Source organism: Lissotriton vulgaris, chromosome 1_1, assembly GCF_964263255.1.
Source record: "Lissotriton vulgaris chromosome 1_1, aLisVul1.2, whole genome shotgun sequence".
In the NCBI taxonomy this organism is placed as follows: domain Eukaryota; kingdom Metazoa; phylum Chordata; class Amphibia; order Caudata; family Salamandridae; genus Lissotriton; species Lissotriton vulgaris.
This window is the reverse complement of record NC_141685.1, coordinates 2,121,672,611-2,121,698,365: the sequence shown is the minus strand read 5'-3', so window position 1 is coordinate 2,121,698,365 and position 25,755 is coordinate 2,121,672,611. Positions and strand designations below refer to the sequence as shown.

Here is a 25,755-nt window from a genome sequence, read left to right as displayed (position 1 = left end):
TATCCCAGTCACCCGCGAGGGTAAACCGGAAGCGCCGGGACTGGATTTCTCTGCACGAGAAAGGCAGCGGCTTCTCTCAGCGCGTCTGGAGGAAGGAGGGGTGACAGCGTCCGCGGGCAGCTGGGCTGGATGTCTTCGCAGAGGACGGCTGCACGGCTCCTCAAGCGTACTGAACCACAGTTCGCGCTGTAGCGGCGATAATGGTAATCAGTAGCTTCACCACCACAGGATAGCAGGCTGCAGCGACAGAGTGCTAGTTTTTACCAACACTGGTCATGCAGGCAGCTGGCATCAGCAACAGTAGCTCGCTCAACAGCAGCTAGCTTCGGCATTGCTTAAGGCAACGTTGGTAATATTTATACCTGACAGGTGCCGGGTTTGACGCAAGTTTGCTGGACATAAGACGTCAATAAAAGATGTCACTAGGAAGTGGCAGCTATCAGTTGCTCATTAGAGTTCTATTACTAATCAAAACATAGCAAGCGGGGATTTCCAGGTTTGCTAAGTTTTTATCTTGTTGAAGAACTCGGAGTGTTATCTAGGAATATCAGATAGTGACTGCTGCTCTGTCATTGCACTAATTGGTCGCAAAGGAAGTAGCAGAGAGTCATGCTGGAATGTGGCTCTGTGGCTCTGCTCGTGTGAGGCCAGAGATGACTTTTCAGAAAATCGCACTTGAACGGTTATGCCAATATAGGGAATAAATGGATTTATAGCCGAATAGGGGCATAAGGTCACAGTATCGATCAGGAACCTAGATAAGCACATGACAGCACCATTGTAGGGGGGTGAAGGGAATTACAATCTAGTGTGGGACCTAGAGTTAGACAGGCCCCAACAGACCCTTAATGTCACAGAAGCAATATCAGGCAAATAAAGAAGAGGATAACTGATATGGTTATAGTGTACGCTTGGAGGTACCTACATCCAGGTATAAAGGATTTATCATTTCACTCTCAAGCACACTCCACATATGTCCTGGTGTCTCACTTGCATGCTCTCAGAGGCATGCAAATCCAATATATCCATAACGGATCATGCACATGTTGAGATAACCTGGAGCATTGGAGAAGGATGTCCTGGAAAAAGACAGTGGAGGCTCCAAATAAATGGCTTTAGAGACCCAGTCCATAAAGCATTGCCGGCAAAAGAGGTCAAAGAATTATTCCAAAATAGCCAACTAAGAGAAACATCACAATCCACAATCAGGGACGCTTTTAAAGCAACAGCTCTCATTAAAAGAACTCAAGGTGGCAGACAAACAAACTGTTGTGAGCACAGAGAGGTGCCTAGGAAGGAATGGCCAGAGGCCTGCTGAGAGTGTACAGCAATCCAGACAATGCCTTTATGATAAAGAAACAAGATTGGACCTCTACTGGCTAGAATATTGCGCTTCTAAGCCAATAAACCTGAAGTCGGGCTCAACCATGGCCTTACTCTCACTGAGGGAGAGAGACCTGGAATTAACAGGACAAATGATACACTCTCCCTACTTCAGTCAGAAGGGGTTAAGGATATTATGGTCCTTTGACTCTTGTTAGAACGGCCATTAACCCCTTCGCTGCTGGCCCGTTACCGCCGCTGTGCGGTAAACAAATGAACAGGGCGGGGCCGTGACGAACCCTAGCCGTCATCAGCACACGAGCATCACGGAACGTGACGGCTGGGGTTTGTCACCAGCATGCAAGGGGTTAAAGATAATGGGGTAATCCTGTGTCCCTCAGAACCTTCAATAAATGATACAACACAAAAGAAAAGAAAGTAGGAAAATACTACTTAGGCATCAAATGGAACACACCAAAGATACTTATTCATCTGTTCATATGTATTATTTATTCCTTTAGTATATGGCTGTCACATATACGAATTCAAAAACATAAAACAACCATTCCTTCCACAATTTGATTTGAAGGTGGTAGTCCAAGCGCTTGTCTTGCCGAGGCTAGACTATGGCAGCGTTAGGCTCTGTGGCCTTCCCAAATACACCCTGGCTCCACTAAGGGCATCACTGAACTCTATGGCTTGACTGGTTACAGGCACAAACGAAATGAGCACATATTCCCAGTCCTAAAAACTCTTAAATGGTTGCCCTACGAAGCTCGAATTCATTTAAAAATTGCCGGTCTGGTGCACAAAGCCCTTCATTTCAAAACTCCCAGGTACCTAGCGCAAAAGCTTGAATTATCCTGTGGTGGTAGAGCTTCAAGAAGCGCAAACACTTTCCTCTTGAAACCACTCATCCTGAGCAAAAAGAGAACTTGTCACCCAGCCTTCTCCGGCGCTGCTCCAGAGATATGGAGCTCTCTTCCACCGGAAGTACGCAGAATCTCCTCAACTACTGCTTTCAAACTGGAAGCCAAAAGATTCTTAATGAATAAATTCTTACCTTAACTGGACTAGGTTCACCTGCTCAAAGTCATTGATCCTACAACCGTTGTATCATCGTTTGATACTGCTCTCCTCTACCACATGTTCCCCTTCGTAATCAACTATATACCAGGTTTATGTACTACTCTCCTTGATTCAATTGTCCTGTAATTACGTGATCATCCTAGTTTCCTATTCTTACCTGATGTCGACATTTTATTTATGTCCTTCCTTCCATCCTATTGTGAAGCACTCTGATATTCCTTGGAAACTTGTTTGCGCTATATAAAACTTTAGAAATAAATAGCATGACTTTTGTGAGTCAAGTGACATGAAGTGGAAAGGTGGCGTTGTAAGTGAAATATACAAAATATAGAGGTTACAGGCATATGTACATCATATAAACTACTGCGGGTCTGTCTCTTTACAGTTTATCTCATAAGTTTTCACAGTTCTCATAACAAATTCCTTTTTCTGATATTAGGGTGCGGAGACTAATGGACATGAACTAAACAAAAAAGCCTTGACTGTTGACCTATGGGTATGCGCGATTCAACAAGCGTCACAGCGGATCTTCCTCAGGACTGAAAACAGAAGTGCGGACAGGCAGATCCAGTTACGGTATGTCATTTCGTAGGGTAATTATTGAGTAAAAACAGGGCCTGCGTCAAACAGCTACAGATAGACAAATTAATTGTAATGGATGGAAGCCAGAGATGGTCAGTCCAAAAAGTTTCTGATTTCCATTCGAAGTCACAAACATTTGAATTAAACAAGCGTTCTTATTTTAGGTTCCACCATCCGGTTTGAATCTTCACTCCGGTGAAGCACTAATCTTCAGCCGCAAGAAGGAGGCAAGGATATTATGGTTCTCCAACTCTTGTTAGAATCAGGGAACTATAATATCCTTCCCCATGCCTGAGGTTTTTTAACCAAACCCAAAAGGGAAAGGTTTGAGGTATTGTTTATCTTTTTAGGCACACTGGTAACAAGAATGTCAAAAGAGCAAACTGAAAATGTTGAGCCCATCCTCGTTTTTATGGACTAATGATGAAGAATGCCACTACTAGAGGGGGTGAGGGTCTAACAAAAGAAAAGGAATCTTTTCCATTTCTCCGATATGACCAGGGTACCTGTTATAAGTAAAGCGTCATATCTAGGCAGGGGATACCCATTTGTTTTTTTCTTGAATATTGGGATACCAACGGGAGAAGGCCCAGATGGCTAATATAAAATAACAAGATACAACAAACAAGGTGTTCATGGGCAATACAGGAAAGAGGTAAATAGGGAAGTCTTTCGAACCTTGTACACTTGTGTCTGGATTACTATTATGATATGGAAGACTAAATAGATGACTGTTCCAATCCAACGCTATCAATGGGAGGCAAGAAATCCTAATTAGAACCCATTCAAACAAGGGAAAATGAGGACTGGGAAACAACATACAACAAGACCCAATGGCATGATGGCTTTCCAATGCCTCTCTATAAAATGTTTTCCTGTAGCTCAGCAAGCTAATTGTAGCTTTTTCAACCATTCAGTTGAACATCAGTCCTCGGAGCAAGGATGTGAGAGGCAGACATTCAGGGAAGGCAAATGCCTACGAGAATGCACTCCATAAGACCAAGAGAACTCTTAAATACAGGTGCCAAAATATTCACAATAATCCTGGTCTCTAGGAAAGACAACTTATTAGCAAAGTCTTATCGACCCAGAGCAAGAGGGCTTTGTTAGACAGCGACAGAATAGCGATAACATTTGGAGATTAGGCTACTTACTAGAAAAAGTCAACGGGATGGACCCCAGCCCAGTTATTCTGCTGTCTTTAGATGCAGAAAAAGTAATTCATTCGGTGAACTGGGGCTACCTGAAAGTGGTGCATGGCAGGATACGGTTTGGCCAGAGGATCTGTAGTGGTTATGGCAAGGTTTAGGTGCCCAACGACAACCATTTGAGTAAATGATTGGAGGTAATATCAGTGCAGAGGGAAGCCTGGCAGGGCTGCCCACTTTTGCCTCTGCTATTTGCCTTAGATATAAAACTTTGGTCTATAAGAATGAGAAAGCAGGCTAGGGTCGAGGGAATCCCGTTTTCCTGGGAAGAGCATAAAGTGTGACATGTAACAGAGGCCATGGAACTAACCCTGACAAAGTAAGGAACTGGTCCACTTTGTAAAAGTATCAGGGTTCAAAACTAAAACAAAAATCTATGGTGCTGAACGTAATGATCCCCCAACAACAGATAGTAGACCTAGAATCCCACCCGATATTCAGGTGGGTGGCACACTCCATCTGGTATCTAGTATTGAACATAACAGGCTGGAGAAATGCCAACTGGTCAGCTCTGCAAACACATATTTGAAATCCGAGATGAATGAATGAATAAATGAACGGCCATTTGTAAAGCGTACAGCTACTCAGCAGAGTGTTCCGGCACTGACAAGTAACTCTCTACTACCACCCAGAACACACTTGCAGAACAGCCATGTTGATAATTGCTTCCTGCAAACGAACAATTCCACAGTGGCTCTGAGGTCCACCAGAAGTTGGTTCCAAGTTTGGGCTCCCAGAAACATGAAGGATCTACATCCAGTTCTGACCCGGCGGATACTAGGTATGGTATCCAGATGGTTGAATGAAGACCTCAAAGTTCTAGAGTGGGTGTAGTGAAGTATTCGCTTCCTAATGTGGCTGGCAACATTGCCTTGTAGAGCTTTGTGTGTCAGGACCAGAGCCTTGAACGTGACCCTTTTTCTCACTGGCAACCAGTGAAGAGCTCTGAGATGTGGGGACATAAAAGTCCTGGGGTTCAGATTAAGGACTATTCTTGCTGCTACATTTAGAAACATCTACAGGTGGTTCAAAAGATACTCAGGCAAACCAAAGTATTGCACATTTTCGTAATCCAACCTAGAGGTAATTAAGGCCTTGACTACTGTTTTCCTATTGGCAGTAGACAGAAGAGGTAGAAATGTACTCAAAGTTCGTAGTAGGCCAAAACAGATGCCTACCACCCCTTGGATTTGATGTTTCATGGATAAAGAGTTGTCAATATGGATGCCCAGGCTTTTTACTATATTTTGAGAAGAGGTTGGTGAAAGCATGTTTCGGGGCCACCAGGATCTCCAGTCTCCAGAAGGTGGAGTACCAAAGAAGATAATCTCCGAGATGCTAAATGACCTTCTCTATCTTTTGGCTAGGGCATCTCAATGTCCTAGAATTAAATGCACTCCCAAGGGTCCTGCATCTGTTTCAAGCACTTCTAGTCAGTATCACAACTCCTAACATGTTATCTCTTTGGAGAGAACTAATGGAATGTGTGTATTTGTGTTGGGAGGAGCACAAGTTCCCCTACGGACACACTTAACTCTTAGAGTTGGGGGGTTTGGGGGGGGGCTGACTTGCCCCAGTCTTTTGTAATATTACTGAGCAGTATATCTGAGGTTCCTATTGAGATGGTTTGTGAAAGAGAGCAGGAAACAAAATTGCTCTTTAATGATTGGGCAGTAGAGGGTGGTTTATGTGGGATTTGGCATGCCTATGGAATACATACCTTACAACCACAGTGAAAACAGCCCTGGAGGTTTCAGATTGGGTTCCTGAAAGGTGAGGTCTAACCTCATTCCCATTTCTGTTTATAACCATACATCACTACGCAAACTTCAACTGAGTCATAGGAGGTGGTAACGGCTTCCAGTGATGAGAGGGCAGACTATAGAATCCTGGCAAACTTATTCTGCCAGAGGCAGATCACATCAGTTTTTCAGTGCAAATGAGACCACGTCGTATGCGGTGATAGTTTACTGTATTACCAACTTCGGTATTGGGTACTGTACAACCCCCTCCCACCCCTTAGCCCCCACCAGTTCAGAAGCAGCCACTAGGCCACAAACAGTGCTTCATTGGTTGAGAAACTCGCCAATTCCTTTTCAGGATCATGGGGACTCATACCCAGAATACACCAGATACACAGAGCACATACACAGGAAAAAAGAATGGGCATATGAATGAAGGTGAGAGAGAGACCTCGAGGAAAGATAGCAACCTAAGTCTGGCAGACACTCTGGGTAGATAGACTAGCATCCCTACTGTGGAATTGGTTAGACACACTGGTTTATCTAGCAACAACGTAGAGCAATTGTTAAAAAAAGACTTGTGAAACGTCTCCATGATGGATAATAATCCATTTAAATTGTTAATATGCAATGGCAGAGACGAGATGTCCAAGGAGTGCAGATCTATAACTAAGATTATGGCTCTCTCTACTCACGAAAGGCTATCTTGACTGGGTGTTTCGGAGACTCGGCAAAATGGGAAACTGGAGAAGCTGACATGTAGGAAAAGCCATCTTTACCCATTCTGGGATAGGCTGCGAACAGTAGTCGCTAATTTCCATAGTAACCAAGGGCGTGAATTCTGAATTACACTCAACAATAGCCTGCCTAGAAGTTGCAAGTGCAAAACCAATCCTCTTAACTAGCAGCAAAATGAGCATGCGTCGCATTACTTTTGGGTCACCCGTAAGGTACTGAAAGTCCTGTGAATCAAAGAATGACCTCAGACTATGCTAATGTAGAACTTAATGAAACAAGAGCCATGGGAGGTGCACCTTTCACCAAGCACAACTGCCCTGGGATAACAGTTTTAAGATGTCATTGCGCTAAATCGCTTCTATCTCTCCCACAGGAGGCTTAGACAGCGCACCCTTACGGAGCCTGGAGAACAATTTAGGTCTTGATTTCTGGCACATTACTAAGCTGAATCATTTACAACGCCATTACGACCAGCAGCCCTGGTGTTCTTTCAGACAAGCACACCTTCTCTGGTGGTTCTTGGCACACCTGCAGCGGGGACACCACCACACTGCAGACTATGACGTGTAAAAAAAGAAGAAAACAACACAAAGCAGCAAGTCTTTTCTATCTATGCGCCCAGGATCGGTAACAACTCGTATCTATCAGAAAGGCCCCAACACTGCTCCATCTTAGGAGAGAGTTGAAGCCTCGCCTCTTCCAAAAACGCCACATCGATTCACAACCGTCCACAACCCACTACCTTTGGTGTCACTCGCCTTTGACCCTGTACAGCACTCTGTTTCCTTTTGTTTAGATTCGTACTACAGGCACACCATATACATACACACATGGAGCACAACAGAAACCTGACAAAGTAATAGTGTATAGTAATACAATCTTCAATAGTGTATCTTATCAAAGAAACATCCACAGCGGTTGTTTTAGAAACGAAGGTCTTAATAAACAACTTTTGGGCCGACTGACTTTGGCTATTCACAAAGCGCACATAACGCCACTGAAAAAAATAATAAGCAAAAGATGATCAGATTTTAGAAGTTGAAAAGCAATATAAGCAATATAGAGCTATTTTTTAACAGCTATAAATGAAATAAGCAGAGGCGCAAAAGGATGGAAGACTATAAAACTTAAGGGGCATAAATGAAGTAGAATGCCAGTATGAAAAATAAAAGTGTACGAGAGAAACGTAACGTATAGTTAACACCTTAATCACCACAGTTGATAACCAGCCACCCTCCCTCCCTCCCTCCCTTCAAATCGGACGTCTTCCTGGTATGGAATAGAAGGTATAAAATAGTCTAAAGGCCCGTGAAAAGCCTTCGCTGCCCTGCAACATCCTAGGCCTCTGCTCAGCACCCGCCGCGCAGCACCACCTTCATCCTCCTCCTCCAGTGCCTCGCCTCTCTGGCCACACACCGGCTGCAGATACATTCGCAGTGCGTGGATGGGATCACAGCGAATAACTTGTGCGTATTCCTACCCTGAATGCCCCACCACACTGCAGCAGATAAAAGATTGTTCCTCACAAAAAACACAGTATAAAGTGCACAACTTCCCAAAATGCGGGTTTATCAACTGACCGTCATACGCGATGGGAAGCCGTGTGGATTCATGATGATATCTGGACAGATTCCTGTGTCACAAAATGGCATATCCTCTTGGGGGACAATCAACCCGCAAACACCTAGGAGACAAAGGCGCATCTGTTCAGTTATGAAAAGACAACTGTACGATTTACAATAGAAACTCAAATTCACGTCTGTACCACGTGAAACCACAGTTTGAGCAACACGAGCTATCTGCAGCCTCCAACAGAGCAACATTCATCTTTTCGTTTTACAGCCTAATCATCTATCTTCAATCTTTTTTTTATGTATTTATTTTTTATTGGGTTTTCTTATAAACGATACAGAAAATGAGACCCTGTGGTTTGTATCAGAAGAGAGTCAAAATGCTGACTGTCTGGAGACGTGTGGGGAAAGTTAGCCTAAGGAGAATCCCTGATATTAACCAAGCTATGATGGCAAAAAAATATTGTACACTTATGACACTGTATATCAAAACATTGATCAATAAACAAATACAACAAAGATATAAAAACGATTTGCACAATTTATTGTGGTACCTCCCTTCAGGGTTACACTCTAAATTTTAAAAGCCTTTCTAAAAAGGTTATCTTCATCATAATAAAAACAAACAATAATAAAAACAGTCAAAAGAAAGAGTCGACGTGGCGTTTCGGTGTCGTTACAATAGTTGCACCTTCATCAGGACATTTAACAATATTGACTTGTGATCTAAAAATTGAGAAACAATGTTTTAGATGCCTATTTTTATATATACACAGTGACACATACATAGCATTTGTTTTTTTGTTTCTTTTCCCCAGTATCCTCCTTGACATATTACTTTATAGACAAAACATTTATTCATTACCCACTACAATCTTATATTAATGAAGGAAAGGACATCTTTGAAATTAATAATGTCCACACACTAATCATTCAAGATTACAGGGGCCTCAACATTGCCCAGACCATATGAACAAGTACCTTAAATAGAAGATTTATTTCAGGAGACTTCTAAGTCGGTTAGGGACTTGCACTACTGTATTTCGTCTGGTGATTTGACGCCTTTTATATAAAGAAAAAACCAAATCATATGCAGTTTGAATCTTATTCTGCAGGTTTATCTTTTAAATTGTGTTATCGTTTCTCTATTACCTTCGTGAGAGCATCGGTCACCAGACAAAATACAGTAGTTATTAATTTCAAAGATGTCCTTTCCTTCATTAATATAAGATTGTGGTGGGTGTGAACCTATCTGGTGCCATTACACCAAGTCGGCTCTGCACCCCTTGAATGCTAGATAAACGGGTCCCTGCTTTCACAACCTGCCAAGCTGCGCCGTGACATCCTAACCCTACAGCCCTTCGCGCACTTCGGGAATCTACTTCTGACCGTGAGGTATTGCCCTAGGTCTTATCACCTTCCCAACAACTAATCAGCCATTCAGGGATCCCAACCCTCACCCAAGGCTCCATATCTGGCAGCCCGACCGTCCGAGGTTCCCCACATGACCTGGTCAACCACTCTTACCCCCCCAGAGGCTTTCAATTCATGCAAACATTGAATGTCCTGATGATGATCCATAATTTTGACTGGATCGAAACGGCATCGACAATTTATGTAGTCTAAACACTAGTTCACAACCTTGTGCCAAAATCCTGTTTTTTCTGCAATATACAGCATCTTGTATCCAGTGTGACAGGGTGGGGGGTTGCTTACTGTCCCAGTGCATCGCCACCCTGCGTTTGGCAAGAGCAAAATTATGGCAGTTAATTTATTTTTCATCGATTTCAGAGGTATATGCAATCCTAATAAACATAATTGTGGTGTGCAAGGTAATGTACATGAGATCAATATACCCAAATGATGGGTCACTGTTTTCCAATATTGTTTTATCTAGGCACAGTTCCACGCCAGATGTGCAAAGTCTGCCTGATCAGCACTGCATCTCCTACATCACGCAGTGTCCCATAACCCATATTTATGTAATTTGGCCGGGGTGTGATATGCTTGCTGGATATACTTGTAGTGAATGATGCAGAGGTTGCCATTAGGCGTGAGCAGAGTAATAAGTGCACAACATGATGTCCAGTCGTCCTCGTCAGGGGGTTGTCTAAAGGTTTGTTCCAATTGTCACGGGCCTTATGTGTATCTGTCTCAATTTTGGCTTGAACTAGTTTGTAGAATCTCGAGATTATGTTAGTAAGAGTAGGAGTTGTTCTTATCATCTGCAATGGCTGTAGCGTTGGGGGCTCAGCTAGATAAGTGGGGTACAACTCATCAATGGCTGCCCGTAATCTGTGGTAGATAAATCTGAATAGCAGTGTTGGTTGCTGATGTAGGACAGATCATCTAATGTGATAAAGGTGCCATCTGGGTATGGATCCCCCATTTGTGTGATGCCTATTTGTTCTAGGATCCTCATGCTATTTTTTTCTTGCGGGACTGACAGCACGGGATAGTGAGGCAGTGGCAGGTTTGGGGCATACATCGGGGCTTTGCCCGCCTTCTGACTAATGCTATGCCAAGCTTCTGATGTCGTCCGTATTGAGTTTATTTCTCGTAGTGTTAAGTGATCTCGAGTATGTGTGAGTACGCTTGATAATGGTATGGGAGCTGCGTCTCCATCTTCCACTGCTAAGTGTGGCAGCTATCTCATCGGGTGGTACCAGTAGTACGCGTATTGTGCCTGTGCGCATAAATATTATAAGCAGATATCCGGGACTGCAAAACCTCCCGAGGCATATGGAAGTGACATGGTTTGAAGGCTTATTCGGGCCTGTTTCCCGGCCCATATCAGTCTGCTGAAATTAGAGCATATCAGTTTAAAAATTGGAGCAGGTGGTTTTATTGGTATATTATAAAAAGATATAATAGCTTGGGCAATAGCACCATCTTTATTAGAGATATTCTATCAGCCAGTGACAAGGGCAGCGTAATCCATCTGGATATTTGCGTTTCTATGTGGTCTATCGTGGTTCCATAATTACATCTCAGCACCAGTTCTGCATCCCGGTGCACCCAGATACCTTGGTACTTGATTGGTTCTTCATGCCAAACAAGTGGAAATTCCATTTGTGGTGCTTTAGTGCGTGCTGTTAGTGGTATGACAGCGGACTTACTCCAACTAACATGAAGTCCTGAGACGCGCCCATACTTTATATACTTGTGCAGCAGTGGAGAGAGTATCTGAAAGAAACAGGTTAGTGTTAGATTCCTTACCTTAGAATATCCCTAGGCGTCAGACTGGATCCGGAAAGTTTTGCGTAGCAGTACCCCTGCGCGTTGGTAGGCGTTTGCGGCTCCGCGTACGTCGTCAGCATCATGGTCGCCGGGATGACGTCGTTGGAGTACTTAGCCGCTGCCCTCGCGCGCTGATGTCAGTTTTTCCACTTCCCTCCTCCAGCGCGGTGTCGGCGTCTAGCGGGGCACCCCAGGGCCAACGGGTCACACGAGGCAGAAGACAGCCGCCGGCAACCTCCGGGCGTCGCAGCGTGATGCCGCACACACTCCACGGGCCGACTATGGCGCCGGGCGCGCTTCCTGGCCTTCTTCACACAGCAGCGCCCCGGGCTTTCGTGCCAGGAACGTCACTACGCAGGCGGCCACAAAACCCTAGTTGCAGCCCGGTCAGGATACCGGCCCGCTCCGCCGCAGCCCGCTGATCGGTTCTGAGCAAGGGGATCCACCGCTGGCAAGTACAGTCGCGCAACCCTTCTGTTTCTGGTAGAATGTCGCCGCCAGTTGCCCAGGATAATCTGCAGGATAGTGGCGTGGTCAGGAGAGATCGCCTACGGCGCGGCCATTTCCACGCGCGGCTAGCTCCGCCCATCTATCTTCAATCTTTCATGCAATTCATTTCGATTCACAGACATAAAATACATTCGTGAAAAGTACACAATAGGTTTAGTTCTTGGCTACTCTTTGAGGTTCAGGGACAAAACATGGCTTTACCTACTATTCGTCTATGATCAATCATGATGCCATGGCTCGACAGTGTTCTTGATAATACACTTTACCGTGGTAAACTATCAAATGAAAATCAAGATTAGCTATTCTAGCAAAGCCCATCCGCAAACTGGCCCGACCAGTCTGCAGATCTCTAGCGTGGGACCTTTTTAGATGGAAAAGAGACCAGTCCACAGAACGGGGGGGAGGATGGGGGCGAGGGCAGTAAGCAATCTGAGGTTAGATATAGTATCCACCACAAAGAATGTTACCTAAGATATGTAACTTGTTCTTCTGACTGATACTTCCAACTACAGATTCCACCCCTTGTGATTAGATACCAAAGAAGTATCCCACGCCCCGTCAAATGCGGTGGGTCTGTGAAATGGCCAAGACTAAAGTTCGGTAATCTTGTCGTATGTTTATACTTTACAGTGACCCCCGAAGAAGGGCTGGATGCCCGAAATGCATTGGGTTATGTGACAATAAATACTGCCTGAAATGAATTCACGTCTTTGTCATATTCTTGGTCAAAGTATTAGTGACACCAGGAGAATAGCAGAAACTTGAAAATTAACGTGCACACGAAGGGCGCCTTCTCGTCTGTGGAAGATTGGAATATTGATGATAAATAATTTGGATTACAATGGATAAATGTGGAATAAGTAAAAAATAATGTTCGTATACAGGTACAGCCAAAAGTGGCGTTTAGCTGTGCATTTCTGGGGACTGGAGAACAGTCCCACCTCTGATGAAGATAGCCAGGACAGGCACTCCATGTGCCAGTGCAGTATTAGTAGCCTTGAGTAGAGTGTAATCAGCCCTCAAAACCTGCAGGTGTCTACCTCTTAGAGTATAGCCAATTTTAATGTAGAGGACTATTTACTTAGAGATGGGTCTTTTCTGAACTGCCTTGCTATTCTTTGCTTCTGAGAAGCCCACTAAGAGCTGACATGCTAAGGTCACTGGTACGAATAATGTAGAAACTGAGGGGTCTATTGGGATCCAAACAATGGAGTCTTTCCTCTTCTTTCGAACGTCAGCGCTTTAAGTGGGTCGGGTTTCTCCAGGTCTCAGACCCTTTAGTAACTATAAGCAGGCATTGCAACAGGTCCCTATCAGACCTTATATTCATACACTTCATTTTACAGTCAAAAACACTGTTAGATTTAATTAATTAAAAGTTACGGTAATCTATGTAAGCGATTTAATTCCTGTTTATATTTCACGTTTTACTTATTTTTGCATTCCCTAAAAGTGTTTGCTATATCCAGGATGTGGTGTTCTTTTTTTCTTCTTGCGTACAAATTACCCTTATAAAGGGGCATACTTTGAACTAAGTTGCCGCTAGGTGTTCATAACCGCCTACGAATACGAGCTCTGGAGTTGAGGCTGGAGACAGTGTGAGTTTCTCAAAGTACCTGTCAGTGGGTCAGAAAGGTATTCAGAATACAGTTATTCAATCTTTGGTCTCAATGCACAGTGCGCAGAGAAATGGTCACGTATTCCAGTTACAATTGTGATTCTATGTAAATGTGCGAATCCGTGCAGACCTGTGTTTACAGGTGACTGGGTGCTTTGTGTATTTGGAGACTGGTGAAGTGAAGAAAATGCAAGGTGTGCATTTAGGGGACAGTGAGCAGGGTGCTGAAGAGGAAATAGATGATGTGTAAGGTATGCCGGAGGGGGGATAAGTGGGGAGAAAAGGGGTGTACCTATCTAACTCAGAGAAAACGTTAACATTCATGATTAGGACACTCTAAAAACAGTACCCTTTCCACAAGCCATAGATATGTTTAATTTACAATCTCATAATTTCAGATTAGAAGCATTTTACATTTTAATTATTTGCAACAGAGGGGTCTGGTGCTGAACCAGTAGTGGCCCAATACCACCACTGCAGGTATTTTGTAATCTCCTCCGAAATCTGAACGTATTGGAGAGATCCCCTTGATGCTGGGCCCACTAGGACGTTAGATCCCACTGCAGAGCCCACATACGCCCCCTGGCATGCTCTACGATCAGCATACAGGAGGCCAGCAACCCTAGTAGCCTCAGAGTTGAGTTCACTGAAATACAGGACCTAGGCTGAAAGATTAGGATCATAGCCTGAATGTTCTGGAATTTGTTTGCCAGGGGAAGGCATGAAACTGAACCGTGTTCTGAATAGGTCTGATGAAAGGGAGCATCTGAAAAGAAGATAGGTGTGACTTCGGGATGTTGATAGTGAACCCCAAAGATGACAAGGGGCTTCCTGTAAATCCAACAGCACCCTCCAGTCTCTAGGGTCGAGGGCTGACAAGACCTGGGCTAAGGTGAAGAGTTTGAATTTCGCCTTCCGGAGGAAGGAGTTGAGAGGATCAGGTCTAAAATTGCACAAAGGCCTCCATCTTTCTTGGACACCAGAAAGTAGCGTAAATAGCAACCACAACCCACTTCTGGCACAAGCACCCTCTTGATAGTCTCTCAGGCCCAAAAGGCTACCACTTCCTGCCTCAAAATGTAGAGATATCTCCATCAGTTGCTGGTGGGACAGTGGAAGGAGCAGCGAGGATGAAAGTCAAGGTAAGGCATAGCTCCTGCAAACAATCTATAGAACTCACATGTCTTAAGTAATTTCCTGCCAACCATTGGCAAATAGGTGGATTCTGCCCCCACCCCACTCCTGGGTTTCTGTGCTCATGTAAGGGCACGCTAAAGAGGTTTGGCAGAGGGATGGTAGACTGGACAGTCGGCACCTTGGCCTTGACTGCAAAACTGATGAGTTTCCTATGGAGGCTGAACAGGCTGACAGTATGGGGCAGCTCAGCCAAAGCCACAAAAGGAGCAGTGGAAATGCTGCAGTTGGCAAGGCAGGGTGGAAAGGCCCCGAGAGTGAGCAGTAGCCTTGTTCTTTTGAAATTTCTCAAGAGCGGAATCAGCCTTGCCCCCTAACAGGCAGGTTCCATAAAAGGGCATGTCCATCAATAAGGACTGGGCAGTGTCAGAAAACCCAGTCAATCAACACCACGCAAGGCAGCGAAAGGCAACACTTGTACTTCTGGCCCGCCTGTGGAATCAGTGGTGTTCAAGCCACTACAAATCATACAGCTGAATGACAACGGTCTTGTATTTCCCGAGAGAGAACAGGTCGAATATCTTTAGGTGCACTAGGGAGGACTTATACCATCGAATTCCATAGGGCGTGGGAGTAGAGTTTAAAGAGTAGAGGGCCACACTGATGAAGGAAAACATGCGTTCGCCAAATGCTTGCGCCAGCTTAGATTGGCTGCAGGGGGGAGGTGTGAGGAAACATGCCTTTTACATATTTAATCAATATGTTTTGCACCATTTTGACTACTAGGAAGTAGTGTAATGGCTCTGAAATGACTGTCAGTTTCCTTGTGCTTAGGGGAGCAGTATAGTGATGAGCTTTAGGCAGTAATTATATTCCAGTAACGGGCTCCTTCCGTGGAGCAACAGCTACCAGTAGCGATTGGGCAACAAGCCTTGACACAGCCAATTACACCTAGTTACCAGCGTTGGGACAATTTAACGTTCCTATTTGTTTTTCTGGGTCATATCTCCATTGGCCAATTCATTCTGTGCTCCTCCTAAATTTTTCTATAATGGAGGGCGAATTTAATTCTTGGGAACCAGAGGAGGAGGATCAGTCACTTCTCCCCATTCATTTGGTGTTGGTGGATGCAATAGACACATCGTTATTGAGGGCGGTTTCCTCTGCCCTTGAACTCCTGAGCCGCCGTGTCATTGAGCTTACGATCTGGCACAGAGTGGTCTCCTCTACTGAGGGTGACTCGTCTGAGACCTTGCCCCCGAATGCAAAGGAGCCCTCTAAAGGTATGGGAAAGGCCAAAGCCCTGGCCAAGCCTATCAGGGGTACCGCCTCATCCGATGCCTTTGAGAGGCTGTGCCAGGCTGAGAAAGGCAAGAGGATTCCCACCCGGAGGTGACCCCCCAAATGACTATTCCTGCCCCACGCAGGGAACAGATAGTGATACCGGGAACAACACAGACGCCCCTAGCGGAGAGTCAGATGAAGAGCCGGGTCCGAGCAGACCCTGGCACCTGGAAGGGGGGGCAAAGAAACCCCGTTTGGAGGTACCTCATACCCAGGACTCTGTAGATATCTCGAGTATGCTTAACCCAGAAGACGTATTACACCCCCGCTCTCCGGACTGGATTCTGGCGCCCTTCGTGGCGTCATATGTGGCTAGTCGGATTCGGAAATCTATGGATCCGGAGGTCCGTGGTCGACTGAAAATGGAATGTTCCCGGCCATCCCTGCCGAGTAAAGTGGCGTGTACTCCAGAAATTGATGCCAAAATGGCCACCTTTATTTGCAAGTTCAAGATTCTAGACATGGCAGAGGATGCCAAAGAGACAGACCACATGATAGATCCCGAGATCCTATTGGGCTGGGCACAGAGAACCCTATGTTTCCTTGGCAATGCCAATTGTGTGTTAATAACAGAGCCTATGTGCTCTTTACTAATCAAAATCAAACGTAGACTGGGCGAGCTGGCCTCTACAGAGGCCGGAGCCATGGCTAATGGAGGTCTCTTCGGAGAGCCTTTTACTAGGGGACTATCCCGTCTTGTCAATACCTTTTACTCACTTGACAAGGTCCACCAGTCTATAAAGAAGGTGTTCAACAAGCAGATTTTCAGAGGGGCGCTCATCTGGCCACCCTTACAACAACAAACCTCACACGTTCCAGACCAAACGCTCCATGCAGTGGCAGGATCAAAAGAAGTTCAGAAAGTTTTATCCCTCGAGAGGACGCGTCTAAGGACAAGGGGGGAGCGGCTACCCCAGAGTAGCAAACAATGCACCAAGTGTACTCACCAGTAATGCCTATCCCTTATTTACTACCAGAGGTGGGGGGAAGGTTGCAGTGGTTTCAACACAACTAGGCAGCAATAACTGGGGATGCCTGGGTGTTGTAAACGGTGGGGGGATTCCACATCGTGTTTAATGGGGTTCCCCAGGAACTCTCTCGCCCCAGTCTGCTAAGGTTTCCCAGCGAGGGTGCCCAAGTAGTAGACATGGAGGTTCGGGAACTCTTAAGCAAAAAGTCCATTGTACAGACTGCTCTACACCAGAAGGTTTTTTGAGCAATATCTTACTTGTCGAGAAGAAAAACAATAGGTTCAGGCCGACGATCAATCTCCGAGACTTCAATCAATGGGTGGTGTATCGCCATTTCAAAATGGAAGGCATCCACCTTCTCAGAGACGTGTTGCTCCCCAACGACTGACTCATGAGGCTCGATTTAAAAGATGACTACCTTAACATACCAATTTTCCCGCCCCCACAGACTATTTCTTCAATTACAGTAGGGCAGGCTCATCTCTGAGTTTATGTGCCTGCCGTTCGGTCTATCATTAGCTCCTTGGTGCTTTACCAAGGTGCTGAGACCAGCTATGGAATGGCTCTGGGTTCGAGGTGTTCGTCTCATCGTGTACCTGGACGATATCCTTTTGATGAACCAGGTGAAACACACTCTGGCCTCGAAACTCTGACTGGCTCAGAACCTCCTGCAGAGCCTGGGTTTGGTTTATGTTCCAGCCCAACAGATGTCTTTCTTGGGCTGCGAGGTCGATACGGTCTGGTAGTGCCTCAGTTTACCCCAACAAGAGATGTGTTTGATCCGCAATGAATTGCGCCGGACCCTGGCAAGAGAGAGGTTCTCGTTACGTCATCTAGCCCGGATCAACGGCCTACTCTACACTTAGACACAAGCAATAATTCCGGGCCCATTACATTATCAGGCCCTACAACGCTTAAAGACGCAACACCTGCATTGCGGTTTCTCGTATGCGCAGGAGATCCCCCCTTTCGCAAGAGGAGCGCACTGCGCTCCACTGGTGGCTCGAACACATGCAGGCCTGGAATGGGAGGGCCATTTTCGGATCAGCACTGGACTTGGTGATCGAGTCAGACGCCAGTCATCTTGGGTGGAGCGCCCGTTGTGGAGACGTTACTACAGGTAGACACTGGTCAGAGCAATTGTTACACATCAATTGCTTAGAGCTCCTGGCCGGGTCCTTCGCGATTCGCAGCCTAGCGGTTGACAAGGTCTCCTGTGCCATCAAACTAAAGATGGACAATATCTTGACGGTGAAATACATCAATCAGCTAGGAGGCACTCGGTCCAAACCTTTGGCAGATTTGGCCAAAGAATTCTGGGAATACTGCCTGACTCACAAACTGTTGGTCACGGCGGAATACCTTCCAGGCTCCATCAAAGAGACAGCGGATTGGTATTCCAGACACCTACAGGATCACAGTGCTTGGAAGCTGGATCCGTCCCTCTTCAAGACCCTGATGATTCGGTGGGCTCTTTGCATCACGTCTCACCTTTCAGATTCCCTATTTCTTCAGCTGGCGCCTGGATCCCCTAGCCGAAGCGACGGATACTTTCTTGCAGGATTAGACCCTGCTACGGGGTTATGTGTTTACCAAATTTGCCATGATTTCCAGGCTCACGGCTTTAGTCTGGAGGCAGAAGGTGGAGGTATTTCTGGTGACGCTGTGTTGGAAGTCTGGTATCCAGTTCTTCTGGAACTTTCTATGGATTTTCCTATCCAACTTCCCCAGACTCCTCACCTTCTGATGGATGCTCAGGGCAACTTGTACCCTCTGGTTCGGGAGGACAGTCTCCATCACATGGCTTGGAAGTCTACAGGGGACATTGGGAGGTCCCGGGCCATTCAGCAAGAGCTTTGTCCCTTATCAGTAAGGCATGACAGAATCTACAATCAAGCACTACAGATCATCTTGGAGGAAGTGGTCAAGCTAGTATGTGCGACAGGGTTTCGATCCCGTGGGGGCCGATGTGATTCATGTGGTCAGCTACTTGTCGGAGTCAGTGGATCAGGGCTTAGCATACCGCTCGATTAACACGAGTAGATCCGCTATTTCAGCAGGCCACATGCCCATTCATTAGGTTCCGGTGGGGGACCATCCCCTGGTCTTAAGATTGCTGAAGGGCATACGCCTGTCATTTCCTCCCCGTCTGAAGTACTCCTCTTTGTGGGATGTTAGTACGGTGCTACGTCTTCTACAACCATGGCAATACAATCAATACCTTTCCCGTAAGGAGCTGACAGGTAAGTTGGCGATGCTCCTTTGTCTGATCTCATGCAAGCGAGTATCGGGTGTCTGAGGCTTGGAGGTGACAGGGCGGATGTTCACACCGGAAGGGATGTCGTTCACGGTGGCGCAACGTGCAAAGTCTGACACCAGAGTGGTTCACTATCCGGTCTTCCCAGGTCACCCGAATTTGTGTGTTGTGCGATGTATTAGGTCATACGAGATGATGACCTGCAGAGGTATCGCAACCATTTCTTTCGCTCAAAAAGCCTTTCAAAACTGTGACAGCTGCCACAATTGTCTTGTGGGTGCTCCAGGAAGCGGGCATTGACACTTCGGCCTTTGAAGCCCACTTAGCTAGGGGAGCCATGGCTTTGAATGAATGAATAATGAATGAATATAAGATTTTTTAAGCGCGAACTTAGCCCACGGGCATCAAGGCGCAGCGGACGGAGATCAATGTATCAAAGTTCACAGGTTACTAGAGCTAAAAGATTACGGGAGATGGCATCTTGAGCAAGAGAACAGCCAGGTCTTCAAAGATTTACTGAAGGAAGAATGTATTTCCAAACTAGAAATAGAGAGAGGAAGCAGATTCCATAAGTTGGCACTTAACAGCGAGAACGTCCTCCCCCAGCTGACTTTCCTAAACCCAGAGACTGTTACCCGATTCATACTAGCAGATCTCAAATTCTTGCTAGGAATATATTTGTGAAACATTTTATTAATGCCTTCAGAACCCCTGTTCTGAACGGCCTTGTGCACTAGGCATAGGGCTTTGAACACAATTCTCCTCCCAAGCGGGAGCCAATGAAGGCTCCTAATGGTGGCTGAGACAGCGTGATATTTAGGGAGACCCATCACCAGCCTAGCGGCTGCATTCTGCACCAGTCAGAGTCGATGCAGGAGTCCCTTATTTATCCCTAGATAAAGGGCATTATAGTAGTCCAACCTGGATACCACAAGGGCGACCACTGCCTGTTTCCCAGCTGAAAGGGAGAGAAAACGGAAGATCTTCCTAAGAGTCCGTATCATCCCAAAACATGTTGAAACAGTTCTATTTATTTGTAACTTTAATGACAAAGAGGAGTCTACAATAATGCCTAGATTCTTGGCGCTAAGATAGGGGATGGGGCAGGCTCCTAGGGAAACAGGCCACCAGGCCTCTGACCAAATATCCAGCTTGTCTCCAAAAATGAAAACCTCAGTTTTATCTCCATTGAGTCTGAGGTAATTCTCCATCATCCATGCAGCCACCGCTTGCATGCAATTTTTAAAATTTGCTGCTGAAGCTGAAACACTCTCTGTGATGGAAATCAGAATCTGAGTGTCATCAGCATAGGATAGGACTTCTAAACCAAAATACCTAACCCCGGCGGCAAGCGAGGCTACATAGATATTAAAGAGAATAGGACTCAATGAGGATCCCTGAGGGACTCCACAAAACAATTGTTTGGGGGCAGACAGAAATTAGCCCATCTTAACTATCTGTGAGCGATCCATGAAGAAGGATGACAACAGTGCAGATTCTGTCCCAATTTCCTGGAGCCTACCAACCAGTCTACTCGGAGAGATCGTTTTGAAGGCTGCAGTCAGATCCAGGAGGATCAGCAAGGTGGTGTGACCAGCATCAACCTGTTGCAGAATGTTATTAAAGACAACGGTTAGTGCAGATTCTGTGCTGTGTTCCCTCCTGAAACCATGCTGCAAACCATCGAGCAGTTGGAATTCCTCCAAGTAGCAACTAAGATGGCGGTTAAGGTGTCTTTCCAGGATCATGGCAGGAACTGGCAACAGAGAAATAGGCCGATAGTTTTTGGATTCGGTCGGATCAAGGGAGGCCTTCTTAAGCATAGGGTTTACCACTGCAGTCTTCCATGCAGTGGGAAATTGGCCAGCAGAGATGGCGTTATTAATGATAGTTGTTAGAGGAGCTACAACTGCCTCCTTTCCCAGTTTCAGGATCTTAAGGGGACACGGTTCAAGAGGCGAACCAGACCTAATCCCACTTAACAACGATTCAGTTTCTTCTTGGAGAATAGGCAGAAAAGAACATCAGTGACAGTCCACCGTGGGAACTTCCACTGAATCAAGAGGAAGAGGTATTTTACCACTCCCCAGATTTGAATTCTCCAGGGAGGTATAAATGTCCTTAATTTTGGCATGAAAAAAGTCTGCCATTTTGTCGCAAAAGTCCTGAGAGGCCTCTGTGCTGGCACTAGTCGAAGGAACTAAGAGGGAGTTGATAATAGAGAAAAGTTCCCTAGAAGATCTGGAAGCTTCAGTTCGGGCTAGAAAATAAGAGACCTTTTTCTCTCTAATAGCTTCCTTATAATCCCTTAACCGGCTTTTATGCAGATCCCTTTCTGTTCTTGAAAAGTCTGTCCGCCATTTTCGTTCCTGCTGTCGGCAGACCTGCCAAAGTTTTCTCAATCTCTCGGAGAACCAAGGGGCAGAAGGACGTTTTCTTGCCTCATAATGCTTCTTAAGGGGGGCAAGAGAGTCCAAGGCTGCTATCAGCCAGCTGATAAACTCATTGTAGACGACATTAACATCGATATGGGAGGAAGGGCAATAGTTACAGAGTTTATCAAGAAGAGCCTCCTTACTAACCTGTTTGAGATTTCTCTTCTCTTCTATTCCACCCTATTCCTGCTACTACTCATCTCTCATATGCGTCCTGGTTTACCGCCCCCCAATCCATGCCCAGCTTTTCGGTCCAGTTCGGCGATCTTATCTCCCAGCTCACCATCAATAACGCTAACGTTTTGGTCCTGGGAGATTTCAATTACTGGCCATCGGATGCTCATGAAACCCCAGGCTCACTGGCCTTCTCAGACCTCATGTCAGGCTTAAATTGCACTCAACATATACACTCACCCACTCATGTTAAGGGCCATATTTTAGACCAGGTTTGGACCTCCTGCCTGGACATCTCTGCACCCCTTATTCTTCCCTGCCTTTGGTCAGACCATTTTTTAATTACTTTCACTTTAACTATGCCCTCCCCTGTTACCACGGTCCGAGAAACCAACTTCCTGGCAAGCAATTGGAACAGGGCTGACTTAAACAAATTCACCTCCCTCCTTAGTTCATCTGCTCCACCCATCACTGGACCTTCCATCTCTATCGATTCTCAGACACAGGGTCTCACTCACTGGCTTACCTCTGCTGCTGACTTGGTGGCACCCTTAAAACTAGTCAGAGCGAGGCGCAGTCATGACGCCCAGAGGTGGTTCACTGAGGACCTCAGAGCCCAAAAACTTGGTCTTCGTCAGGCAGAACGGCGCTGGCGACGGGGGTACTCCCCCGAGACTAAAGAGATATTCTCCTCTCTGCTTAGAGAGTATAAGTCAGCAATAACTTTGGCTAAATCTCTCTATTTTTCCAATAGAATTTTGGACTCCTCAAATAAGTCCAAGGATATATTCTCAATTGTTGAGGAATTGTCCAATCCGGCGAGAGTCACTATTGCGCCCCTCCCCTCCCAGTCCCTATGTGATTCCCTGAACCAATTTTTTGTGGAAAAGATTGTCAAGATTAAAACCAGCATTTCCACCCAAGCCCCGCCAGTCCCCTCTCCGCCTAGTGCTTCCTGTCATCATCTCAACACTCATATTTTAACCCAGATTCCCCCTATCTCGAAAGTCAACTTTCTTTCACTTTTGCACAAAGTCTCTTCTGGTGCTCCTGGCGACTGCTGCCCCCCCTCGGCCCTTCGGGAAGCCTTTACTTCCTGTCCGGAACCCCCCTGGCCCTTTTAAACAACTCTCTGACCACTGGGGAGGTTCCTTGTTCCTTCAAACAGGCCGAGGTGGTTGCCATCCTGAAAAAACCTTCGGCAGACCCCTCCATCATGAGCAACTATCGCCCTATATCTCTTCTCCCCTTCCTCAGTAAAGTTCTGGAGTCCCATGTAACGCAAACCCTCAGTACTTTTGTTGAGGACTCGTGCATCTTGGACCCCCAGCAGGCCGGGTTTAGACCTGCGCATTCCACAGAAGCAGTTATCCTCTCCGTGATGGATGAATTGCGCAGAGGGGCCGACGCTAACATCTGTCAGGCCCTGGTCCTCTTGGATTTGTCGGCCGCCTTTGACACGGTCGACCATGATATTTTGGTCGACCGTGTCAGAGAGGCTGGCATCCAGGGTACTGCCCTGGACTGGGTTCAGTCTTTCTTGACTAAACGTCAACAAGCCGTCAGGCTGTCCCAGTTCTACGCTACTCAGGTCGAGCTGACCTGCGGCGTCCCGCAGGGCTCCTCTTTGTCCCCCCTCCTTTTTAATTTGTACCTGGCTCCTTTAATACGTTCCCTCCGCGGGTTTAGTGTCACCGCGTTTAATTACGCGGATGACATTCAACTGGTTTTTACCATTGATTCCTCTGATGAATCAATTACTACCTTTCAAAATACGCTCTGCTTCATTAGCAATTGGATGAGCTCAAACCACCTGAAGCTCAACCCCGACAAGACCGAGCTGGTTCTTGTCGGGGGACCCTCCAATCCTTGGCAACCCTCCTTCTGGCCGGCAAGTCTGGGCAGTCCTCCTTGCCCTGTCAACTCAGCCAAAATTCTGGGAGTCGTCATTAGCAACGATCTCTCTATGACGCCCCAGATAAGCGCAGTAGTGTCCTCTAGCCATTTTCAACTCAGGAAAATCCGTAAAATCTCCCGCCTACTCACTACCGAGGCCCTTACTTTGGCCTTGCTTGCGCTAGTCATGTCAAGGCTTGACTACGCAAACGTATTGTATGTAGGCATTCCTGACTACCAACTTAAGAGACTTCAGTTGATCCAAAATCAGGCCGCTCGCTTGATTTATCACCAACCTAGAGACCAACACGTTCGCCCCCTTTTAAAAAGTCTCCACTGGCTCCCGGTATCTGCCCGCTGCAAATTCAAGCTTGGCTGCATTATCTCAAAATCTCTTGCAGGCCACAGCCCCCTTTTTATTTCTTCCCTTCTCCCCCCGTATGTTCCTCCTCGCAATCTTCGGTCATCCCAGATGGCCTTGCTATCAGTTCCCAGATTTAAGAGGAAGAAACACGGTGGCCTTAGGTTTTCATTTTTAGCCCCATCTTTTTGGAATTCCCTTCCCCTTCCTCTTAGGTTGCCTTCTCCATACTCCAGGTTCAGATCTCTCCTTAAAACCTTCCTCTTCACCGAGTCCTATAATTAGTTGTCAATCTCACGTTCTTTTCTTTGCTCCTTCAGCACAAGCGCCAAGAAACCTAATGGTGTTAGTCGCGCTCAATAAATTCATTTAACATAACATAACATAACATACTAGTATCAAAAGGAGGTACTGCCATTACTAGGGTGAAAGGAATAGCGGAGTAGTCAGACCAGGAGAGGGGAATAGGATCCAGGACCATGACCCTGGGGTCATTGGAAAAAAAATGATCAAGGATATGTCCTGCCGTATGTGTGGAGCTTTTCACTAACTGAGGAAAACCACAGGATTCCATAACTTCCAAAAAGGCCTGCTTTTCAGGGCACGCCGTTTTCTCTAAATGAAAATTAAAATCCCCCCAAAACGTAACCTTTGAGTAGGCTAAATAAGGCTCTATTCGGTTACTAAAATTCTGGAGAAACTGGGCTCTAGGTCCAGAGGACCGATAAGTAATCACTCCACTAAAACTTTGTTGGAAGAACCTTCAGGGAAAAAAAGAGCCTGATAGGCATCTGAGGGAGAGGTAAGGGCCTCTGTAAAGCAGGAGTAAACATCTTTATACATTACCCCTAGACCCCTTCCCAGTTTCCCCTCCCCATCCTGTCTCACAAGTAGATACCCAGAGGGAATTGCTTCCACTAGATCAGGGCCCTAGCAATCTCTCTGGCCCAAGTTGCTTTGAAAGCCTTCGCCCTTGGGGGGGGGGGGGGGGGGGGGGGGGGGGGCTGAGGGGGGGAAAAGATGTGGTTGAAGGACATCCTCAGAGCAGCGGATTGGTCCTCGGACTCCACCTTTAGGACCTTTTATTTTAAACCTATCCTGAGCATGGCTTCTATGGTTGTCGATCAGCTTTCAACTATCATGATCCGTGTACCGGTCCTGACATAGAATATAACATTACCTAGCTATCGTGAAGGAAAGTTTCAATTCTATTGAGGACGCAGAGGCAAGGATTATCCAACCCAGCGTAATAATTATTCCTACCCTCCCTCGATGTTGGCACGCTTCAGGTTGGCTAAGTATTGTAGTTCCAGAGGATTATGGGGAGATGCCTATTTTGGATTTGTTATGTGAACTCTTATTGTGTGGATTGCTGATTCTTCTTCTTCATTGATGTTCTATTTCAGGGTTAACAATTAGTTATCAAATTGCTGATATGGTCTCTTTTATTTTCAGGATCCGATCGGAAACAAGAGTATTAACAGCACGTCGGATCATGTGTTTCGCCCTAAAAAAGAGGAAGTGATATTCCTTGATGTTGTTTATATGGGACTGCCTCTATG

The 25,755-nt window shown here is 46.0% G+C and overlaps 1 protein-coding gene across 1 annotated transcript in view; it reads right to left on the bottom strand.

Annotated features, from left to right (window-relative positions):
* The window catches only part of POLR3B (RNA polymerase III subunit B), a 1,027,565-nt gene that overhangs the window by 103,599 nt on the left and 898,211 nt on the right, over positions 1-25,755 (bottom strand). The window contains exon 24 of the mRNA XM_086921773.1: positions 8,263-8,366. Coding sequence (XP_086777899.1) covers positions 8,263-8,366 — 104 coding nt within the window. The remainder of the gene's footprint in view (positions 1-8,262; positions 8,367-25,755) is intronic.